This window comes from Ixodes scapularis, unplaced genomic scaffold (assembly GCF_016920785.2).
Source record: "Ixodes scapularis isolate PalLabHiFi unplaced genomic scaffold, ASM1692078v2 PGA_scaffold11__112_contigs__length_91849675, whole genome shotgun sequence".
NCBI classification, from domain to species: domain Eukaryota; kingdom Metazoa; phylum Arthropoda; class Arachnida; order Ixodida; family Ixodidae; genus Ixodes; species Ixodes scapularis.
The window spans coordinates 35,239,433-35,261,395 of NW_024609837.1; the positions used below are offsets into that span (position 1 = coordinate 35,239,433).

General features: G+C 45.6%; 2 protein-coding genes across 9 annotated transcripts in view; one reads left to right on the top strand and one right to left on the bottom strand.

Annotated features, from left to right (window-relative positions):
* The window catches only part of LOC8029264 (tetratricopeptide repeat protein 37), a 31,893-nt gene extending 30,178 nt beyond the window's left edge, over positions 1-1,715 (top strand). For all 5 annotated transcript variants that reach the window (XM_029973157.4, XM_029973153.3, XM_029973154.3 and 2 more), the window contains exon 40: positions 1,537-1,715. In XM_029973157.4, coding sequence (XP_029829017.2) covers positions 1,537-1,641 — 105 coding nt within the window. In that variant the 3' untranslated portion in view covers positions 1,642-1,715. The remainder of the gene's footprint in view (positions 1-1,536) is intronic.
* Positions 1,597-21,317, bottom strand: LOC8029266 (FERM domain-containing protein 5). Of its 4 annotated transcripts, none has more exons than XM_029973159.4 (14): positions 20,965-21,317; positions 17,556-17,660; positions 17,445-17,487; positions 17,277-17,355; positions 16,079-16,176; positions 15,051-15,174; positions 14,182-14,269; positions 9,651-9,739; positions 7,618-7,681; positions 7,509-7,523; positions 5,255-5,337; positions 5,112-5,189; positions 4,230-4,408; positions 1,597-3,651 (listed from the first exon to the last, which is right to left on the bottom strand). In XM_029973159.4, the coding sequence occupies exons 1-14, from the start codon at positions 21,058-21,060 to the stop codon at positions 3,089-3,091; spliced, it is 1,704 nt and encodes a 567-aa protein (XP_029829019.1). In that variant the 5' UTR covers positions 21,061-21,317; the 3' UTR covers positions 1,597-3,088. The 4 variants fall into 4 exon arrangements, with proteins under 4 accessions (XP_029829019.1, XP_029829018.1, XP_029829021.1 ...); XM_029973158.4 differs by having other exon boundaries at positions 5,255-5,343; positions 20,965-21,313; XM_029973161.4 differs by lacking the exon at positions 7,509-7,523 and having other exon boundaries at positions 20,965-21,314.
* Positions 21,318-21,963: the final 646 nt, after the last annotated feature.

Below are 21,963 nucleotides of genomic sequence, written 5' to 3' on the forward strand. Positions count from 1 at the left end.
TGCTCTTATTGCACCTGCCAAACAGTGTTTTCGTTGGCAACAGCGGAAGCTCTGACGTAACATCAAAAAGAGAACCACCTTAGCTTTTGACTGCTGTCTTAGTAAAATAATTTAATTCTAAAAAAGACAAGATTTACGGTATTGAAGGAAGCTCAATTCTTCGACGATGATCTTTGTACGCTGCATCAACCATGTTGATCAAAACCGGGAATAAGTCAACGTCCGCGACTGATGTTACCATGCCCGACGTGACGTCACGACCAGCCATGCATACTTGCGAAGTTTGGTATTGTTGTTCATAATTGATTTAACGAATATCAGGGAGTCTTTTAATGACATAAATATCACATACGACTACATTTAGGCCCCCTCTACGTGACCAGCACAAAAACTTAGTAACTTCCGGATACCACCGGACAATCCCTTTAAGTGAAATTAATTACTCGTAATGGTTTATAGAATCGAAATAGTAAACAAGAGAAAAAAGAAATCGGGGTAGGTATGTTAATACAGCCTCGAACTTAGTCTCTCTCAATGGACATTGGTGTCTCAACTGTAGATGAGAAAGTTAGCCAAAGCAGTACTGCCACTAACCTGGGGTGTTTAAAGTACACTACGCAGTAGTGATACACGACCGCATGCCGGTACGAAGCTCATCCAGATCGAAACGGGCAGGGGTGGGGATTGAACCAAGGATCCCATTGTTCTGCAGTGCAAGCTTTCGCTCCACGTGCTCCTTGTTGTGTGCTAGCCCACTCGGCCGCCAATCCCCCTAAACAGGAGAATAGTTTAGAGGAAGACAGCGCAGCCTGGCACTACCATAGTTGTGTGTCGAAATTGTTTGTAGTTAGAAAGTTTTCCAGAGGGCAGTATTATCCATTTGGTTTTAAAAGCGCACAAAAGACGAGGACAGAGTAAGAAACACAAACGACGGACGAGCGCTCCGTCGTTTGTGTTTCCATCATTTCAAATGCACGGCATTTATAGGGGCAGCTCTTGGTGCTATCGTGTCTGTGGTATGGCGTCTTGCTGGTGATATTGCTGTGCTCGCGTGATGTCATGGGACACCATCATATTGTGCAATACTGCGACATTATTGCCTCATAACATCACATAACATGATGAGACGTGATCATGACATAATGTCACATGACCAACTGCTCTCCTCGTCACGTGATACGACGTCTGAGATATTATAAAAGCTATGCATTTAGGGCACCTTCGGACCAGAGACGGGCGGTATTTTTGGACAGCAATATTTTCCGTCATGTTAAGACTGTGTGGGGGTTAGAAAGCTCTTCAGGACGGCAGTATTATCCATCATTTTTATCCTCAATCTCTACAAAGCCAAGAATTAATTTTTTTAAAAAGAGCAGTATCCAACTGAATAAGCCATCATTATTGACTTGGGGGGGATTATTGGAAATAGTTGTTGGGCAGTGTTCATGCCATGAGCAACGTTGCAGCAAGATTATTATGCTTCTGCCTCTTTGATGTCAAGTCGACTGACCTCCACAATAACATCTGCCATTTCAGAAGCTTCTACAAGCCGACAAAGTCAGCGAGACATCTTTGGGCCTCAATGAAGAGCAGATGTTGCAATTGATCTCCATGGGCTTTATTATTGATGGTTTGCAATGAAAAAAAAAAAAAGTGTTCAGCCTCAATAAAATACACTCTTCTTTTCTCTTACTGCCACCAAGAGTAAACTGCAATAAGGTTGTGTACACACTTTCTCGAACAAAAAATGCGAGAAGACCATACCCTGCATTACAGATGGGTACAGGGGATGTACAGGACATTTTTTTCACTCGTCACCGCAAGTTGAGCGCAGAAGGAAGCCACCGCGTACACATTACGCCAGTATTGGAAGGGTGCAAAGATGTCAGTCGTTAAACACGCTCGGCTTTTTTTTTTTTTTTTTCATCTTATTGGCATTGTCAAGTGTTTTGACAAACATGCAGAGTACACACATCATGAGCCAAGCGTTTTGCATAGCTTCCTGCACACGGACACTTCTAGCGATGACACTGCATGATTTAAGGGCCTCCATTTATTGCACTCTGGCGGGCCAAATAAATCCCCCTTCCAGCGGCCTCGTTTGCCGCTCCAGTGCAATGAATGGGATGAGAGAAAAAAAAACAAAACAACCTCGTGCTTCTCACGAAACAATCTTTGGCCACTGGCATACGTGCTGGAGTATGAAAATGAGCGACCACCCGCCGCAGTTTGTGCGGGAACGAAATTAACGTGGAATGCACGCGAAAAATTATCTAGGCATACACCGTGAACGTTTCACACGAGACCTGCAGTTGCCTCTCCAGCCTGCACCGGTATACCTGTATAGCTGCACCGGTACACCCGTGCCTATACTACCCAGGGGCCCCCATGCTGCATGCAAGCGCAGTAGGTACTATCGGATACGAATGAAATGCGAACAGCAGAGCGCGTGGTCTTCGATACACGCTGCACATCCTAGAGGCAACTAGGAATCTATAAAACTGCAGAGTGGAGACGGGCTTTGAGGGTATACCCGTCGGCGTAGACGCGCGCGCCCTCGCGGCCACCTTTTCACCCAGTAGTTTTATCAGCTCCTAGTTGCCTCCAGGCAGCGCAGTACGTATCGTAGGTCCCGTGCTTCGCCGTATGCATTTCATTTGTACTCGGCAGTACGTGAGCATACCTGCGCTGTGTGGCAGTACAGTGAAACGAGAAAGAAAAAAAAAGGGAGTATAGCTTCCACCACCGCTCTTGGACCTCGGCGTCTTTGGAGCTAATCCCGCCGAAAAGAACAAAAGCCATAAAAGAAGCCGAACCTGATGCGGTACAACTAAAAATGCAAGCGAGCGCGTCTCCTCTCGCCGAGACATTGCGAGGACCGCCTCTGCGCTGAGCAGGTAACGAAAAGCTAGCGCCGTACGCCGACGAGATGCTGGTTCGGCACCCCGGTGCCTCCTGCCGATTCGGCACCAGGGTGCCTCCCGCCGACCTGGCACCGGAGCGCTTTTGTTCGCGACAGGCTTGCCGTGCGACTCAAAACGAGGAACGCGCGCTTCCACGGGCGAAGACCGTGACCCCGGAAGTCCCGCTAGGTTTCCTCCGGGGTGCCGCGGATCCACGCGAACAGCGCCTCCTTGGTCGGCTCGTAGTACTGCCTCCTGACGAGCACCAGTTCGGGCAGGCGCCGCATGTCCGACAGCGGCGGCCAGTCCCACTCCATGAGCGCCACGAACAGGCACCAGAGGAGCACGAGTGGCAGTGCCAGCCACGCCACCAGCGCCAGCCGGGGCCGCGTGCCGCCGGTCGCGTGCCACGCGCATCCACTCCCGCGGAGCCTCGCCTCCAGCTCGGGTCCGCACTCAGGCGTTGACTGCGGGTCAAACGGCGGCTCGGGGGACTGCGTTTCTGGCGTGAGCGGCGCGTCGGGCGGCGCCGCCACCGTCGTTGAGCTTTGGGAGGGCGTGAGGTCAACGCGGAGGTCGTGGTTGGGGGGTCGCGCCAGCGGCAGCGGAACACCGTCCTCCTCGTCGTCTGCCGAGTCGAGGAGCTCGTGCGGGTCCGCGGGGCGCTTGGCGTCGTCCGGCAGGTAGCCATCCCCACAGTCGAGGGGCGCCGCTGCCCGCAGGGTCTGGTCGGCCATCGTCGGGTGCACTGGGAAGAGAGTGGGGCACCGAATTCTTCCTTCTGCACGGAGCTTTTACTGACAAGTTTTAGAACTGTATTCTGCAAGATACTATTTAAATACTGCCAAACCGTTTCAATTTCTATCGGGACTTTCCGGTATCTTGCAAGAACCTGGTCAAGATGGCAAAACAAACCACCTGCCTAGAGCTTCCGTATATCTCGATAGAAGCACAGGCACCAACTGAAGGTCAGTTAGTGCCTCCGCTTCTATAACGCTGCACATAACTCTCGAAGCAAAATATAGCACTAACTAGCGGCATACAACAATACAGTAACGATAGAATGATATTCATGACGCCAGTATTGCATGTCTAGCAAAAAATTATGGGGCCCCCAACTTTCCATACGAACAAGTGCCAATTTGTTTTCGCGAAGCAAGCATACTCTCCTTACGACAGATGTCGTAGGCAAAGGTTTCAGGACGAAAGACGCAACTTAGAAATGAAAAACGTTGCTTGTATTATATGGAAAGTATCCTCTGAAGAATATAGCAAGGAGGGCACAGGCACGGAGTGAACACTCAAGCAGGCCGGCAGAAATCTTACTCATTTCTCGTAAGGGAGAGTCCTCTGTCGCAGCGCGCGACGGGGAGAGGGAAGGAGCCGCGATGGAGGCGGTCGTCTTGCAGCGGAAGGAAGGCGGCCGCGTCAGCGTCCGCTGGAACTGCGGCGGATCGCGGCGGATGTTCTTCATGTCGTCCATCACCTCTCGCTCCACACGTCCACTGTGCTCGCAAAACAAAACAAAAAAAGAATGAGAAGTATTGGGGAAATAACAGCATTGGGAGGACTAGACGAAAGCAAAGCTTGCAATTATACTTCGTTTCACCTTTAGTCAAGAGTGCAACCGGAGCTACGAGCGGCGACGGGGCCAACAAAGCAACGCCAAAACCGTAACGTCGTGGCAATCATCTTTCTGTGTATCTGGCATCGCACTTGAACGAATCAAACCCAGTGAAAGCACCATAATCTTGCATTTCTTGTATGCCTGTCTATGCTTGCGTGTCGACTAGCTCTTGACTGTGCTCTGATTTTAGATGAATCAATAGGTTTTGTTCCAATATACTATGTGCAAGAAACACCTCTAAAAATGCTACCCAAAACCCGATTTTGAGACGTGGTAAATTCTTTGGTACCCCCCGAAGCTAGTGAAATATTGCATATCACCCACGTCGTTTTTTTTCTACTTCTTTCCACCAGCTTTACTACTTTCATGTTCTGCATGTATTACAGAAAGCCATGCAAATATTAGTTATTAAAAACTGACAGCAGAAACAGGAATGAAATTAAAGATTATGGTGAACACTGAAAACCAATTTCACCTAACAAAAACTAGACCCCACAGCAGTGAACCAAACCCGACCACCCTCTCTGGGACGAACGAATGTCGAGTGTTGGGATGCCTCGTTACGAACCTGCAAAACTCACCTGTATCGAAACCGGGACCCCCGTGAAAAGAGTCCGCCCCCTGTGGTGACCGACGGAACCTCGCTGGAAGAGGGCACACTGAAAAACACCGGACCGGCTCCCTCACTTCCCTCCCAAATCCGTCGGAAGACCCGCACACTCACGTGAAAAAGTAGCGCTGCTCCACGGCGCATCGCCAGAGGTGGTGGCAGGCGGTCTGGGTCGGACACTTGAAGCCCATGAGGTGCTTTTTCTGGAACGGCACCAGTTCCTTGACTCCCTCAGCCTCGCAAAAAACTTGGGTTACGGAAATCACGAAATGGAAGGCACTTTGTCTTCTTGGTAGAAGAGCGTGTTGGTTTAAGTCATGGGTGAAGAAAGAATAAACAATTAAAACAGGGACAACACAACTACATCTACAACTAGATGTAGTTGTGTTGTCCCTGTTTTAATTGTTTATTCTTTCTTCACCCATGACTTTGTCTTCGTTTTGAAATCTGGCGCTTAACAGGTCGTGGAATGTCACAACCTTCTAGTACTTGTTGTCACCGGGGCGTCTGACAGGCACCAAGTTTAGCTCTTTGCATGGAGCTGCTGAATGCACAAGGCTGCTTGGACGTAGAAATGTGTCTGTGCAGCACTTGGCAGTTCCACTGGTATCAAACCCATTGAGCCCGCTCCCTCCCCTTCCCCTCCCCCTCACACACATACACACCCCTCAAATAATTTTTGAAGAGCTGGGATATGACGAGAGGGTCACAAAATGTCCCCTCATTCCCACTAGAAATAAAACAAAAATAGCACAACAGTTACATTGTGAAAAAAAAAATTTTTTTTTTGAGTTAGAAACAAGACGGAATTATGCCTCTATTTTGAATATAAATATTGCACTAAAATTTATTTTTTTTGCTTTTCGCGCAAAGCTAAATCTGTAACAAACATGTCCTATCCGGGCACACACACAAAAAAAAAATTTCTGGGAGTTCAGCGTTTTTTTTTTTTTTTTTTTAAATATTAGGAGGTTGTGTTCAATGCACTGCATAGCAATATGCAACTGTCCAATAAGAACTGCCATTTAGCTTTGCAAAGCCACCAACTCAAAAAAAAGAAAAAAAAAAAACAAAAAAACGTGGCATTATTAGCAGTGTTAAAAGGGACATTCCTCATCTAAGCTTGCTGTCGATTTTGGTGGTGGGACACAAATTTCATCAGATTGGTGATAAAATCAAAACAGTTGCCCTCACAGACCTATCATTAGCAAGATAGCCATAACATATAGATTAAAAACTGAATAGCAAAACTGAAAAAGTGTAGACAAAAAGCAATTATAATTTTCTTTCTTGGCTTTCTAACGAACTACCATCTACATGGTTCACTTTGAAAACACAAACTGTCACACAAAAACAAACATAAAAGGCGACACAACTGTCAACGTAGCAGCGACCACGGTTAGAACGCTGGCGACATAAACTGATGACAAAAACAAACATGAGCAATTCCTAGTTTAATACTACTCCTCTGACAATTGAGCTCTACACAAACCAAGCTACAACCATCACAATAAAGAAGCAGACACACAAGCCCACAGAAATTCAGGAAGCAAGTCCCATTTTGTTTTTAGGACCCTCCCCACACATGCCCTTCATTTAGAGAGTGCTATCTTTGTAGCATTAGGGTATGTACAGTGTATGCCTGCTGCAATGAATCTGGTTCCAAGAGACGCTTAGATAGGTATATCTGTCGGACCCCTTCAGAAAGTTGCGTAATTTTAACCAATACAATGGACTTGCGACGCTGCTTGCACCCCGAATGGCAATAAGGTCTCCCGTGAGATTGACCAACAAATGTGAAACGACTCTGGCAGTGTTATAGAACAGATTATCATTGCTAATGGCCGAGTACTACTAGACCAACAAACAGAAGCAATTAACACCGACAAGCCTCAAACACGAGCATCATGCACGCAACGATACGTTTGGCAGGTTTGCAGTTTCTCGATGCTTGAGAAGTAAGCACGAGAGTCTGCCAAAGATATTTTCGCGTGCATGCATCTTCTGTTTGAGGCTTGTCTGTGTCGGTTGTTTCCATTTGTCGCTCTAGTGGTACTCGGGTGCAAGCGGCTCTTTTGCAAAAGCCACAAATTATTATGAGTAGTTTTAATCCAAGGTCCACCATTCGATATTAACTGGATAACAACTTAGGCTAAAATGGACTCTACATATAATCAAACATTACCTATTTCATCTGTGTCTGCATCCTTCGCAATTATAATGGACCAAAATATTCTCTGCTAATCAAAAGGTTGCACAGCAGCATATTCTACAGTTTTTTTGTAGGCTAGATTCCCAGTTGATGTCGGTGTGTAGCCAACACTGCAGCAAAGAGATACGACACTGGAAAGCACAACAGTCCGCTCACCTTGGCTTTGATGTCCTGGAAGCAGGAGGGAAATGAAAAAAGACGAGGACAACAGTGAGCGACAACATGGCAAGCTGTGTCCACGGGACAGCTGGGACGACTAGCATACCTCGGGAAACATCAGGTGGAGGATGAACATCTTCCCTTCGTAGTTGATCTTCTGGATGTCTGGCCTGTGGGAGAAAAAGAGGGAGTTTGTTTGCTTTTTCATTTGCTTCTTTGTTGACGATGCATGCACAGCAAAAGCTACGTGCCTTTCTGATAATACAACGCAACAGACAAAAAAAAAAGTGCATCAAACATTTAAGCTTTATATACATAAAAATTGTGAATGGAGTAAACATGCTAGGGCAGTTGCGACGTCATCAAGTTTTTGAAATCATTCAAAGCCATAGACATAGCTTGTATGATGCATCTAGCATAAACATGACTCTCCTGTAAAATAAATTCCATTGAACAATCAAATCATTGCAATAGCAAAAGCTATTGAGAAGTCATTTTGAAAAGAGAGCGAGCCAGAACACATGGCTATTTATCCTCATGCTCCATGTTTCCTCTTGTCCCAAGATGTTTATCTATAAATTCTTATCAAATTTTTTTTTTGATTATGTCTTTAGTTGTGATTTAGTAGTTGGAAATGGAATTGTCTAAAGAGCCTCCGCTCGAACAGTGGAAGATATTTTGCTGTCTGCCTGGCCGAGAAACTCGCAAGCCTTTCCAGATGGACGAATATGGTGCGTTTTAGCCTCCCTAGCTGTTTTCTGGGAAGCCATACAAACCTTGTCAAAGCAGGAGTAGGCGAAAAGCAATCAGTCGGGGAACGAAAAACACAATTTTTAGAAACTGTTTTTTTTTCCAGTTGCATTTCTTTATTGATTGTACTACAACAGAACCTCTCTATAGTAAATATATTAGAACTCTAGTGAAGGCATAAATATTTGTTTTTATCCTTTTTTTGTTCAACATTGATGACACAGCAAAATAAAAGAGGTCAATATAATGGATGGATGGATGTTATTGGCCATACCCTTTGTAACGGGCAGTACCTTGCGCCACCTAACCTAAGTCTAAAAAAGTCTGAAGACACCTAAGCACTTCTTATGAGTTGTGAACGCAAAAGCATGAATGTCCAATGGAACGCCGCGGAGTTCTGTGGCACGAGTAATGATTTCGAGTTGTGCTGTGGAGCATGTTTTAGAGTTTTGTGATGAAATTGCAGCAGGTTAATTTTTTTAGAGTTCCTTCGTTCACATGTTGGCTATAGGCCTGAAACAATGGGGTGTCCAGAAGAGTAGAAGCCCCTCTGACCATGTGGATGATGGAGGCGACGGCATGTTGGTTGGCGGCGAGACGAGCAAGTTGGTTGGCGGCGAGAAGCCTCCAAGCATGCGCTAACGTGTCCATTTTAACCGGCGCGGGGCCCATAGTGGCATGGGCGTTTTATCGGTGTGCTGCCAGCACGAACATGCAGTGCCACCTGGTGGCGGTCGTTGAAACTGATGCGCGCAGCGACCAATGGGAGCCTCGTCGCCACGCACCAGCCAATGGGACCTTAGGGATCAGGAAAACTAGGTGCCGTTTTCGCGCTTCAAACTGACGACATCGGCTCGCTCCACGAGACCAGTTAATGCTTTCGCATTAAAAGACAAGACATATGCCTCCCGCCCCTCTAAGACCAATTTTGTCCTCGTAACTATCAACAGGCAGTGTGGGATGTCACCAGGACGACCTTTGGGGGATCGGGCAAAAAAACTACAAACATGACCCCCCCGTCTCTTCCCTCCGGCGATGGAGCCGCCAATTTTCCTCTGGTCAACCTTGTTAACGTTACCCCAGCACCGGACCCACTGGGAGACAGAGTTGAGAACTTATTTTTGGAGCCATGCGGGAGGGAGTCCTAATTTTCCTCTGTCCCACCCGTCCCCAGCTGTGCTAGTTAGCTGTGCATCATTAAATTTTTCTTTGATAATTTCCACCAATCTTCTAATTGCCTCTTTGCGACTGTAATCCTTTTCTCTTCCGTCCTTCCATTGTCGCCAGTAACACCCAGAGCCACGTCCAAATCCGTTACCCCTTCAGGGAGGGCAGGGCAAAGCCTCATTCAGTGCTGCCACTGTGAACCAAAACACATGGTCTTCTCACCATTTGAAGTGGTGCGTTTTGCGGCTTCCCTGAAACGTCAGGATGCCCGCATGGTTGATGCCGAGGTACAGTTGGTTCCCCTTATGGTCCTGAAAAGCGACAATGTCACTGGTAAGCCTCAACTATTGAGTACATTGTATACCAATCCTGCTATGGCTTTCAGTGGATAGCCACAGTATTGTTAAATAAATAAATAAGTAGAAACCGGAGGCTCACATCAAGGTTACATTTCTCTGCTCAGTGTGTAACAGTTCAAAATAAGAAACCCAATCCTATTTAGAGTTTCCTTAATCTTTCTCATTTCAAGGAAAAATTACAGCAACCCAGCAGTTTGGCAAATAATTAGCACGCAATGATAATTCACATTTACCGCGCTGCTTGCGCCAAGCAGGATGGTCAAGCGTAGTGGTTTTTCATAGAACACAGCCAATCAGCACATTCCATGTTAAAATTTGCCCTTGTTTGCCACTATTGTGGCAAAGGCAGTGATAACACAGAACGTATTGTGCGCACATAATACAAGCTTTTTCCTATGTTTAAAACCTGCTTTTTTCTGAAATGCCTGCCTGAAAGTATATAAATGAATGCTGCAAACGACTTTATTTTCGCGGGCTCACTATTTCACAAATTTGAAGAAGTGCGGTATTTAGGAATATTTCGACTGCTCGAAATTTTGCGGACTGGGGTGGTATCCTATGTACTTGCTATGACAGGGAAATATATTCGTGGGACCTATTCTTTGTAAATCGCAGGCGATTTGCAAAAATTAAGTCGTTTACAGTATATATAATAAGTAAATAGTACAGCAATCCGTCTTTATAATGAAATTGCTTTTCTCGAATTATCGCTTTTATCGAAGTTCAATGTGGTCCCGAACGAAATGCACACATTTTTAACCTGATTATTCAAACTGTATGGGCGGCCGACCACGCTTATTTCGAAGGCCGCCGTGCCGAAAGCATGCAAGCCTACACGCAGGCGCATGGAGACCCTTGCGTTCCCTCCTTCTTCTTCCACCCAGGCAAACGGCAAACTGGGAAAACGGCAAATAAGAAAACGGAGTAAACGGGTGACGGAGGGCAGAGCGTGCAGAGCACCGCTTCTAATGCCGATGTGCTGATGCGGTCAGGGAGCAGCGTCCACGTTCCGACACTACTCACGGCACCCGTGGCCAATGCTGCCCGACTCCTGTTGGAATCAGCTAGTCAAGGAAGCGATAGAGCCCGGAGGAGATCATCCTTTTGGGAGCCCCCGACGCGTGCGCCCGCAGCATGCTACACGCACACGTGCGTTGTATGGGAGATTGGGACTGTTTACCGAAAGTCACTTAGATCTACAAAATTGAGAAAAGTGGCTGGCCCAAGTCCGAAATTGCCAAAGAATTTAACATTCTGGCATTGGCTGTTCGACACTGTTTACCATTTTGCAGAACAAGCAAGGAATATTGGACGGGTTCGAGAAGCTTCTCATGCAAGAGAAAGAGCGTCCACAACCCGAAGGTGAAAGATTGCCAACTGCTTTGCGCACGCCGGATTTTCTCTAGTGAGAAAGCTTGCCGAGCCGGCGCACAATTCTCAGAGCTGCAATGATCTCTACAGGAGTGAGAAAACAAGTTGGCAAAGCCTCCAAGGATAACTGACTTGTTCGCGCTTGTCGATGCGGATTTTCCCATTGTTGCTCCTGCCACGGATGCTGCGATCGACCTTGAGTGCAGCCAGGGTAAACGCGAAGTGACGTCGGAGAGGCACCTCGAGAAACACCAACGACTGCGGAGACGCGAAACACCCTACGGCTGCTTCGAAACAGAGTGGAGTGCAGGGGCGCTGACAGTGTTCTTGCGATGCCTGGAGCGGTTTGAGGAGAACTGATGCCCAGGCAAAATTATCGGCAAACTCCACTTAATTTTTTTTGTTGCTCGGTGAAGCTGCTGCTTGTTATTCATAACCAAGGTTTGCTAAATTAAATTTATGGTTCAATTGTTCCGTAGTGTTGCCGCCCACCTTCAAGGCTGCTAACACTGTTTTTTTTTGCCTCTATCGCTTTTATGGAATTACCACCTACAGTAAAACCTCGTTATAACAAAGTGTAAGGAGCGGTCGTAATTAGTTCATTATAACCATTAGTTTGTTATAGCCAATGTCCATTTCTTCCCACTATTAGCAAGCAAGGAAAATAATGATTGCTTTGTTATATCCATTAGTTTGTTATATCCTATTTTGTTATAACGAGGTTTTTCTGTATATAAAAATTTTTTGCCATCCCATTGATTTCGTTTTTACGAGGGATTGCTGTATAGAAATTTCAACACGAATTCAAGTAGAGTAAGTGATCCCACTTCTGGTGGCAGTTCTGTCACAATATTTTTGCGATTTCCTTAAAGGGGCATTGAAGTCGATTCTGAAATTGTCCTTCTATGGTGACAATTCAACCTAGACGCTCTAAGCATCCCAACAAACTCGAAATCTCAATCGTCAGTAGCTCATTTTCTCGTTAAAAGCGAGTTCAAAGATCACGACACACCCTTTCTGGGAAGAATTTTCTTCCAAGTGAAGTGGTCGAAAAAGGGCGCTTGTCAGCGAGTTGCAAGCAACGGCTTCGCCCGCGAAGAAAAAGAGGAGTCTTATCCAAATGTGCTCCTATCAGACTCTGTTTGAAACAAGTTATAATAAAATCGTTCGAACCTGCACGCATTGTAAGACTTTCATTGGTCCACACAATGCAGGCCGCGAGAAAAAAAAGAGTCCACATGTTTTTCTATTGCCCCGAAATGAATAGGGGATTCTGAAATATAGGACTTAGTATATGGGGGAACTAACACATCTTAAACAATATAAGATCAAACACAACCTTTTTCAACAATGACTTCCGTGCCCCTTTAAAGGGACACTGACACCCCCCAAAATTTTTTTTCCTTTTTTGTCAGGCGATTTATTATGGCGTCGGAATACAACCCAATTAATATTTTGCTACAGAGCCACATATTTTTTTAATAAAGCCAAAAAAACGAAACTGCTCGAAACTGAAACCGAAACTTCCGCACCACTCGGAGAAGTGGAGAGGATAGAGCGAGTGGCGGAAGTCACGTGGCTACACCCAAACGTGCGTTTTTTTTTTTCTCTTTCCGCACGTAGCAGACGAAATGCATTCGTTTGCCATGCGATTCCTTTGCAGTTATGTTTGTTCCGCTTGCTGTTTCGAACTTCAAGATGAGTTGTTTTGTACATTTAAGTGTTGGCAATTAGTAGTGAGTGCCCGAGTGCCATGGTGAATTCCCGTGATCGGCTCCGAAAAGAATACTCCCAAGATGTTGCGTGAAGAGTTGCCTCACATGTCCTACATCTGAAAGTGGCATTGTGCGGCAGAGTGCACAAGTTTCCTAAAGATAAACGGGTCGGGATCAATGGCTGGCTGCAATTCCTGTAGAACAGTTACGCGAAGCTCGGAAAGCGGACGCTACCCGATTCATATGCTCCTTGCATTTTGTGGAAAGTGACTATATTAAGTTCGCAAGTGTCAAAAATGGAATCCCACACCATTCAGTTCAGCGACGTATCGTCCACATGCAATTGTTTTTTTCAGTGATGATTGTAAAAAAAGAAAAGTAAACAAAGCAAAATGCTTGAAAAAAAAAGAACAAAAAAAGTACACCCACACCAGGGATCGAACCCGTGCCCTCTGCGTGCGAAGCGGACGTCTTCCCACTGAGCTACTGAAGGAACTCAATCGTGCGTAGTAATACGGCGGGTAGACTGTATGTCGGAAGTTCGCTGCAGATTTCTCTTCAATACATGCACTCCCGGCTTGAAGTCGGGCAGCACCATGCATATGCCACATTCGTACCTCATGAATAAACTGTACGTATGCGTATTTAACTCGAAGTACGCACTTTAAGCTTGATGACTGAGCGAGCGGTGTCTTCGGCCACGAGAAGGAATGACGGCTCGGCGACGTCTTCGTGCAATCAGCTTGCTGGTCGGGCGTGTCGTACGGGATGAATATCAGTTCTTTTGACCGGTCCAAAATTTCTCTTTCGAAGGAAGACCGAATTTGCCGATACCATGAACGACAGTTCTGAAGTAGAGGTCTAACGATACACGAAACAACGCCGACGCCATGTTGAAAATTATGCAGTGAACGCACAGAATGCTTCCGGTTGTCTGTGCTACCTTTTTTTTTAAATCATTGTATCTGCAGCTTTTTGGAAGCCACAAAAAGTGGGTTTCATATTTTTTTTCTAATTTTAATATTGACTGTGTGCCTTCTATGACCCATGACTTTGATTAAATTTGGTGGTCACGTTGAAACCTTGGAAAATGGACCGTGACCACGGAAAAGAGAGTGAGCACGACTCGAACCGGCCAGTTCTCGATCGGCGGTTTTCGGCGGAAAGAAACCGAATTTCGAGCCGCAAATTCTGTTCTGGGTAGTTGGGCTCTCATATGTCACATACAACTAAAAACCTTAGCAAGCATAAATACCCTGTCAGTGTCCCTCTAAGCCCAGTGAGTCGCAATCTTTTTCTCTTACAAACCTTGACGGGATGAGGGTCAACGCCGTAGGTCTCCAAAAGGCAGGCCTTGCGCAGGAAGTTGGTCTCGGCCACGGCCGGAACTTGGCCCCTGCGATACAACACGCCCGTTGGCCATTGCTGAAAGTGCACAAGATTCTCGGTCTGTCCGATACCCCCAGGTGGCGCCACAGGTCGCCTTAACAAGATGACCTTTACTGCAGGGATATTAGAATCTAGGCACTAGTACAGTCATCGACAGGATGAAGACGGCAAGGCATTTTCTTCGGATGCCCAGCCTCTAGAACGCGCTCATTGCCTTTTGCCACGCTTTGGTGGCGCAAGCACGCTCCAAGCTCACGAGACACCGAAGTGCCATCAAAGGTGGGAAGCCCACACTAGAGGCTGGACAACTAAAAGACACCCCTGCCGCTCTCCTTCTGTCAGTTGGTAGTGCTCTAGATTATGCAGTGTTTCTTTCCCGTAGCTCACCCGATGAGCAGAAAAATGGTGTCGTCTTAAGGCTGTTATGTTATCATCGACAACTAATTTAAATGTGGAACGACTAATGTGACAGTGATGGCTGCTTCAGTTTGATGTCACCAACTTATTTATCGAATTGCGAATTTACATACTGTATTTTACACTTCTACCAGATAAAACACAACCAGATTCACACTGAAAAAGTCACCAATCTTTATATTTTCTTTTGCAATTATCTCCAATTTTTGTGTGGGCGCCAGCTCGGTACTCTGTCGTAAGTAACCTCTGTGTTCAAGCTTGAGTTGCATCAATTAACAAAAAGAGGGTAAATGACACGCCATTTTTATGCAAGGTCGTGCCTAATGTTGTTGAAGCGGTGACGACATCAAAGATAGATACAGAAGACGCACCTCAACTGTTGCTGATGGATCTCCGCAATCTTCTCCTCTATACGAGGCGTCTGCTTCAAGAGGAGCTTGAACTCCGCCACGTAGTTGCCCGTGTGCTCTTCGGCATCGTAGTCTCCGAGCTCCGCTGCAGCGCGCAGAACAAACGCCCAATTTCACAACTTACGAGCAAAACAACGTTGTACGAGATTCCGACCGTCTAGCGCATACCTATGCACACAATCAATTGGTTTACTGCTTTAGTTACGCCTTCGTGACCAGTCTACGGAGGTTCTTAGAATGAGTTAGGAGCATTTCAGCATAAATACAAGAAGAGTGGAGCAATGCAGCAATTCACAGCTGAACAAGATGGAGAAATTGTTTGTGCACTTCTACAAAAACAATCTTGTTTCTAAAACCCAAGACGAAGGCTACAAAGAGAGGACAAACACAAGACATCTCTTTGTAGCCTCCGTCTTGGGTTTTAGAAATGTTCAACTTTAACCAGCTCACCTGCCTAATTATTACGTTATCTTGTAAACGAAGCTTTCCTTTTTCTTTTTTTAAACAAAGCAGAAACATAGAAATGTAACTTCCACATATCACCAAACAAACACGAACACTCATCCTTTGTTTTTTTTTTCCCGCTAGCACCTAGTTTCAGGAACAAGCCCATCTTTTCAGTTTAGTCCAGCTGCCTATACCTGAAACTAATCGACGACAAATGACCACGTTGATGGCCAGATCGCAGAGCAGAACAGTGGCAGCATAAAGAAACTGCATCCAGCACCGCCTCATCGAAGCATCTGGCCCGCGGGTAGTACGGTTGCTCACAAGACGAGAATGACAGTGCATCTCTCTCGGATACCCAACCTTGGGTTGAAGCTCAGGAGATTCCAAAGCATTATTGAAGGTGGAAAACTTGCACTGGAGACCTTCCTGCTGTCAGGTAAGTGACCACGGATTCACTCCCATTTGCATAGCTCGTGCTCCCGACGACGCCAACCGCTCGCAGACTCAATCCCCATGCCGAAGAAAGCGAGCCGGCTCACACTGAATAACCAAGGCGGCGAGCATGGCTGCGTCGTTTTGGGAGCAGTACAGACGCCCGTGCAGGAGGTCCCGTCTCAGCTGAAGAAACATCTGATACCTGCGGGAACGAGGAGTCTGTTGAGCGCAGGTGGTGCAAATAGTTACAGCCTGGCGTAATTGGATATGGGAAGGTGCAACAAATCTTGGTAATTGCCGCTGTTCCCCGGTTACATTTTTTCACACAATTTTCAAGTTGATTTAACTGTATGGTTACTTCCAATGCTGGACGACCTCAGTACACGAAGGCTCACGTTGGTGTCGTTATCACTTGAATGTACGGTGAACAGTGTGTGAAGTCACAGTGGAACTGAACTCGCATAGTTTCCGCCGTGTGCAACAGAACTGGCGACTATGGGACCCCATGGCCCGAATACGACACAGTATCGTATCTCTGTAATCTAATGCTGCTTTTTGTGACCAAGTTCCAAAAACATACATGTTGAAGACAACATTACCTTCCCCAATGTCTTCAATTCAGATCTGCGTAATTTTCTCCTCCAAATCCGTAATTCCTGAAACACTATCTTGTCACTTCATGCTTTTTTTGTATTGTTGTTAGGGTTGTTTAATGCATTGCATATCAGCACATGTAACCTTATGTTTTTGCTTAGACCCTATTAAGGTCTATTTGGCTTAGCCTATTCGAGAGCTGAGATTGTATGCGTCTTGTCTTTTGTTTGTACTGCGAAAACTCTTATAGTCCCCTTGCTGCCTGCTGTAAATGAGGTGAGAACTTTGGCAAGCGAATTGTCACTTTTCTCCTCACCTCCTCTATCACCTTGTAATGATGGGAAATAAACATTGTTATTATTATTGTCATAAGTGCAAACGGAACATTGCACTTTTTTGCAATTACTGGGGTTGACGAGTATCCCATTTTACAGCTTGGTCGTTCGAACAGTATCATGATCTGTACATGGTTCACATTAATATTAAGTCTATAAGCATTATATCAATGCAATAACGTGGTAGGGGTAGGAGATTTAGAAAGTTCAGAGCTGGTAAATTAGTTGCACAAAAAAAGCTCAGAGCTTTCAGTTTTTTGTTTTTCTATCAGTCGGAGATTTACTATTTATATTCGCACATATTCACATCTACATGAGGAGTTTGCAAGATGGCGATCAAGTCCGGGTTCTGAACCGTGGTTGCCAGACATACCTTGTAATTTCTTCCTTGAGACGGAATGGGTCCTGTGGGTAAAACTTGACACGAAAGCAGAAGACCAACGGATTCATGCCTGAGACGAGAGAGAAGGCAGACGAAACAGAAGAAAAAAAAACAATAAAGGGTAAGCTTGCTTCCCTTTCTATCCTAGGAATGGTCTACCTTTCACTTGCTTCATGATGGGTTTCGTGATGTCCAGCCAATGCTGCGAGAGCACAAGAAACAACCGAGTTTTTCCCACAGAAAGAGGGCACAAAGCGCGGGAGGACTTACCCGCTGCTTGTGACTATCGACATATCTGAGGCCAAAGTAGTCCTTCTCCAAGAGGTTGAGAGCATTGCAGACATAGTCCAATATGTACTGGCCTTTGCAGAGATGCTATAAATGACAAAAGTGCAAGTAGAGAGAAAACCATATCAGGAAAGATGGCACAATATGTTGCCCATACCTCTAGCAAGTTATGCATGTGTGAGGTGTGATATAAAAAGTTCCAGGACTGATTTTGTAGCGTAAGAAGAGAGGGCAGCAAAGTGATGCGTGCGCAGCAGTCGAAGGCAGGGACCTTCCTGCGTCATTATGCCAAAGGGCGTCGCTCTCTGGACATTTGAAACTGTGCTACATGAGTTTGTTTGACCACATGCACGAGCATAATGGCAATCTCTCCATAGACTGCAAAACACAGCGACAGTGAACATCAATTTTAAGTTAAGCTCAGCAAATCTGAAACAGAGACCTCAGAAATGATTTAGAAGGCTTATGTCAAAAAGCAGTGAGGTGTGCGGGGCATTTTGAGTGGCACTCGCGCCTCAAGAATGGCAGAACGTCACTGAAGTCAAGGAGAGGTCAGATAAGGTTGCCCTACCGCTCTTTGTCTTCCAGCGATGTTCTGCCGTTCCTGAAGTACGAGTGCCCCTCAAAAGACCTCGCACACCTCACTGCTTTGTGACATAAGTCTTCTAAGTCATTTCAAAGGTCTCGGTTTTAGATTTGCCGAGTTTGACGCAGAATTGACGTTCGCACTTGCTCTAGAGTGCAGTCTATAGTGAAATGTTCACTGAGCAACATCCTTTGGTATAACGAGAAACAAACGTTCCTTCCTTCGACTGCTGCGCGTGCATCACTGTGCTGCCCTCTCTTTTTACGCTACAAAATCAGTCCCGGAAATTTTTTTTATCATATCTCGTACAATGAGAGGGCACTTCCTAGTTTCTCTCTAAGTTGCCCGTCGGGAGAACCAAAGGCCACACTTGTATGTCGAGACACGCTTTGAGCCACGAATGCAATTCTGATAAACTAGTAGTATTTCTTGGGAAAACAACACTACAATGAAAAGCAAATAAGCTGTGTCATCTGTGTTCCACTTGTGTGGAACATTCTTTTCTCACAGGTAGGGGTTCTGGTCTTTGGCATTTCTTTTTGACACTATTTTGCATAATAAACAGCAGATTATCTCTCTAACATAAAGTTGAAGCTCATAAGAATTTTCAACAAAAATGCATCCAATATGTAAACTCACTAAAAAAAAGGAAAAAAAAGAAGAGAAGGCAATGTTGTCACAGATCCTCTGCATTCATCTGATGTTTGGTGTTTATTTCTTTTCTAACTATACACTAAAAATTCACTCAGCATTTATTTAAGTGTTTTACTGTGAACATGAAAACCCTAGCAGTAACTAAAAATCACTGACACAATATAAAACAATTGCATGCAGTTGTTTGCCATGACCTGGTAAACCTCAATGGACCATTTGATTCCTCGATTGATTGAAATATTTCAATAGCAAAGGTCTTTTGTAGATTCAAATATCACCACGTGCACAGCTTCGCTGAGCCTGGAACAATCACAGGCACAGAAGACAATAGCATATTCTGAGTCAAGGGCATTCTCACTAGTGCCAACAATGCTTCAGACTTAAAACCTTTTTAAAAATAAAACTCAAGAACACAACTCTTCATCAGTGCAACAAAGTCACGGAACGTCATCAATCCTCTTGACATCACAGAACACAATGGCCATTTCAATTATTACAGTGACACGCTTGTGAAGGAAATTGGAAGTACAGGATGTTTCAACGTCATCATTCTAAAACTGTTCTCTCTGGTTTCCTCATCCACTGCAAGGTTATGGATCTACCTCTTTGATCACTGAGGAAGCAAACACAGATAAGCGTTTTTCTTTTACATATCAATGGGGGGTATTCACTAGACGCCACACTTGAGGGCAATGTTTAAAGTGCATGCTCAAAACGAGCCCACATTAACGGACCACTTAGAACGGCAATCTTGATGGTGCGGACTGCGCCTTGCAAAAGACCAGTGGAAGCACGCCTTCAGCACGCGCTCAACAGTCGTGCACACAGCTATGGCTGCCAGTGAATCCTTCCTATGCAGAGTGCGCAAGTTTCTCTGCTTCCTTTGCAGGGGTTCTGGTGACGTCAGAACGCCGAGCTCCGATTGAAGGATTGTGGGTAGACCTCAAGACAGCTTGGTTTGAGGTCTACCCACTATTCTTTCAACCAGAGTCAATCAGAGCTTCAACGTCACCACACCACAAGAAGCAGACAAGCTTGCGCTCTGCATAGTTACAAGCTAGCCTCTAAAACCTGAGGATGTTGATCACACTAGCAAAGTATGCCTTCAAAACCAATTGATGTTTTCTTTTTGTTTCTGCAGATAAATTTTGTTATTGGTTGAAACTTCATTCACATTCAGAAATATGACATAGTTACCACCAAATTAATTTCTTTCAATAAAAAAACAATTTCTTTGCTTCTTTTTTTTTGCTTTGCTTAAAAGACAGCTTGCAGTGTACTATGGAAGAGTATCGTCGCTCTTTATCGTCGTTTGTAGTCTCGAGTTTTCTTGTATTTTTTAAACTTTGTTTTTATAATTGTTGCACTATCAGGATTATTGTTAGGTTTGAAAAAAGTTAACAATATTCCTCCTGCGTTAGCTTCGAACAAGCGAGTGCAACACACGCGGAGGCTTCTTCGAACGTAAAGAAATGAGCATTAATCGAATCGTTCAATCCACAGTGAACAAAAGCGACGGTTTGAAAACTCGCGCACAGTCTCGATTCTCGAAAGACGCAACGCCGTACATTTCTCGTATATGCGTGCACCAGATTTGTCTGGTCGCCCAATCTTATCAGCCGCGAAGTACACAAACACCTCAAGATACCGCGACTGCATTTCTTGCAGGAAAGTTGTAACAAACGCGGAGGCGGCACTATCTCTCGTAACTACTACATTAAAGTCGCGGTTTCTGATTTCCTTCCTTCCTCATATAGAGCCTGCAAGGTCAAGAAGACTGGTCGCTCTTTGCCTGTCTACGGTCGCAAGAACCAAACAGGTCCGTATATGTCCGGCAATAAAAAAAATATTAAAAAAAGAAGAAAGTTACCCGACTGAATCTCCAGCCGATAGCGCCGCGGTTGCGGGACCAAAGCGAAACTGGCAAGCCCCCCTCAAAGATGGCTTCAATGCACAGCCCAAAACGCATAGAAGCGCTTGGCGTTCGACCCCCTCAAAAATCCGAAAAGAAGAAAAAAGAACACCACTTAGCTCGCTTCAGACCGTTGTCGGAAGAGATCGTAGCACATCGACAATCGAACAAATAATAAATAGACACGGCGATCTCAAAGAAGTTCGTAAGAGCGTCGGGGACCCCAGCGCAGCGACTACCTGAAAATCACACTGCAGCACTTCGGTGTCGTCGAGCAGCCGAATGGTGCATTTGTACTCGGTGTTGAGGTCCTTCTTGCTGCCCAGTTTGAACATCGCGACCTGTTCCCCGAGAAGGTCCCAGGGCCGACGATCAGTGGACGCACAGGTGTTGCTACCAGAGGCGCAGACGGTCCACACTCACACCCAAACAACCTGCTATCAACATATCTATTCTCGCACCAGAGGGCTGCTGCCTGCTGCTGATGTTCGTGGGAGAGAAGGAGAAGCGACGCCATCCTCCTCTCCCCATTCCGTGTGCTCGCGCGATTAGGCTGCCATCGTCGTCGCCAGGGCGCTTCGCGTACTCCTCAAAAGGTCGCAAGTTGACGCTGCCCTCGTCGCGTACGGCGACTGCGACAATGACGAACCATCTTGTGACGCGAATAAAGCGTGATGCCATGTTGGCAGGGTCGAGGAACTCCGCTGGAGGAGCGCTCGCCGTCCGCTTGGAGAGGTCCGTCCGTGACCGACTCCAATCGATTGTCGACCTCGCAAGAGTAAGCGCGTTTTCGTTGACGCTACGCAGGCAAAGCCGACGGAGCGTTTCACCCCTGCATAATTATCCTTCCTCTCTACTTCAGCGGCGTTGTACTGCAATAAAATTAGGGATGCCGCGAACTTTTTTCGAATCGAAGTTTCGATGATCGAATCAAGCGGTTCGAAAGGTTCGAAAGATTTCGATTTTTCGAATTGTCTATATCGTAAAATTCGACGGAGGTCGAATTTTCGAACTTGTTAAGCTAAGAAGTTCGACGCTTTTCGAACCGTCAAACTTATTACGCTAAAAAATTCGATCTTTTTCGAACTTTCGAACTTATTGTGCTGCAAGGTTCGATGCTTGTCGAACTTTCGAACTTGACAGACCAAAAAATTCGATGAATTTCGAACTTTCGAACTTATTTATCAAGAGAATTCGAAAAGGTTCGAACTTTCGGATTCTGAAAAGTCAGAAGTTCG

Bases quoted from the DNA above. Each gene is read 5' to 3' on its own strand.
- LOC8029266 (XM_029973158.4), bottom strand. From the start codon at position 21,060: ATGTTCAAACTGGGCAGCAAGAAGGACCTCAACACCGAGTACAAATGC. The intron at 5,190-5,254 runs GTGAGTGTGCGG...GGTGTTTTTCAG, and splicing joins GAGCAGCGCTACTTTTTCAC to TGTGCCCTCTTCCAGCGAGG. The intron at 3,652-4,229 runs GTAAGATTTCTG...CTCTCTTCCCAG, and splicing joins CTCTCCCTTACGAGAAATGA to TGCACCCGACGATGGCCGAC.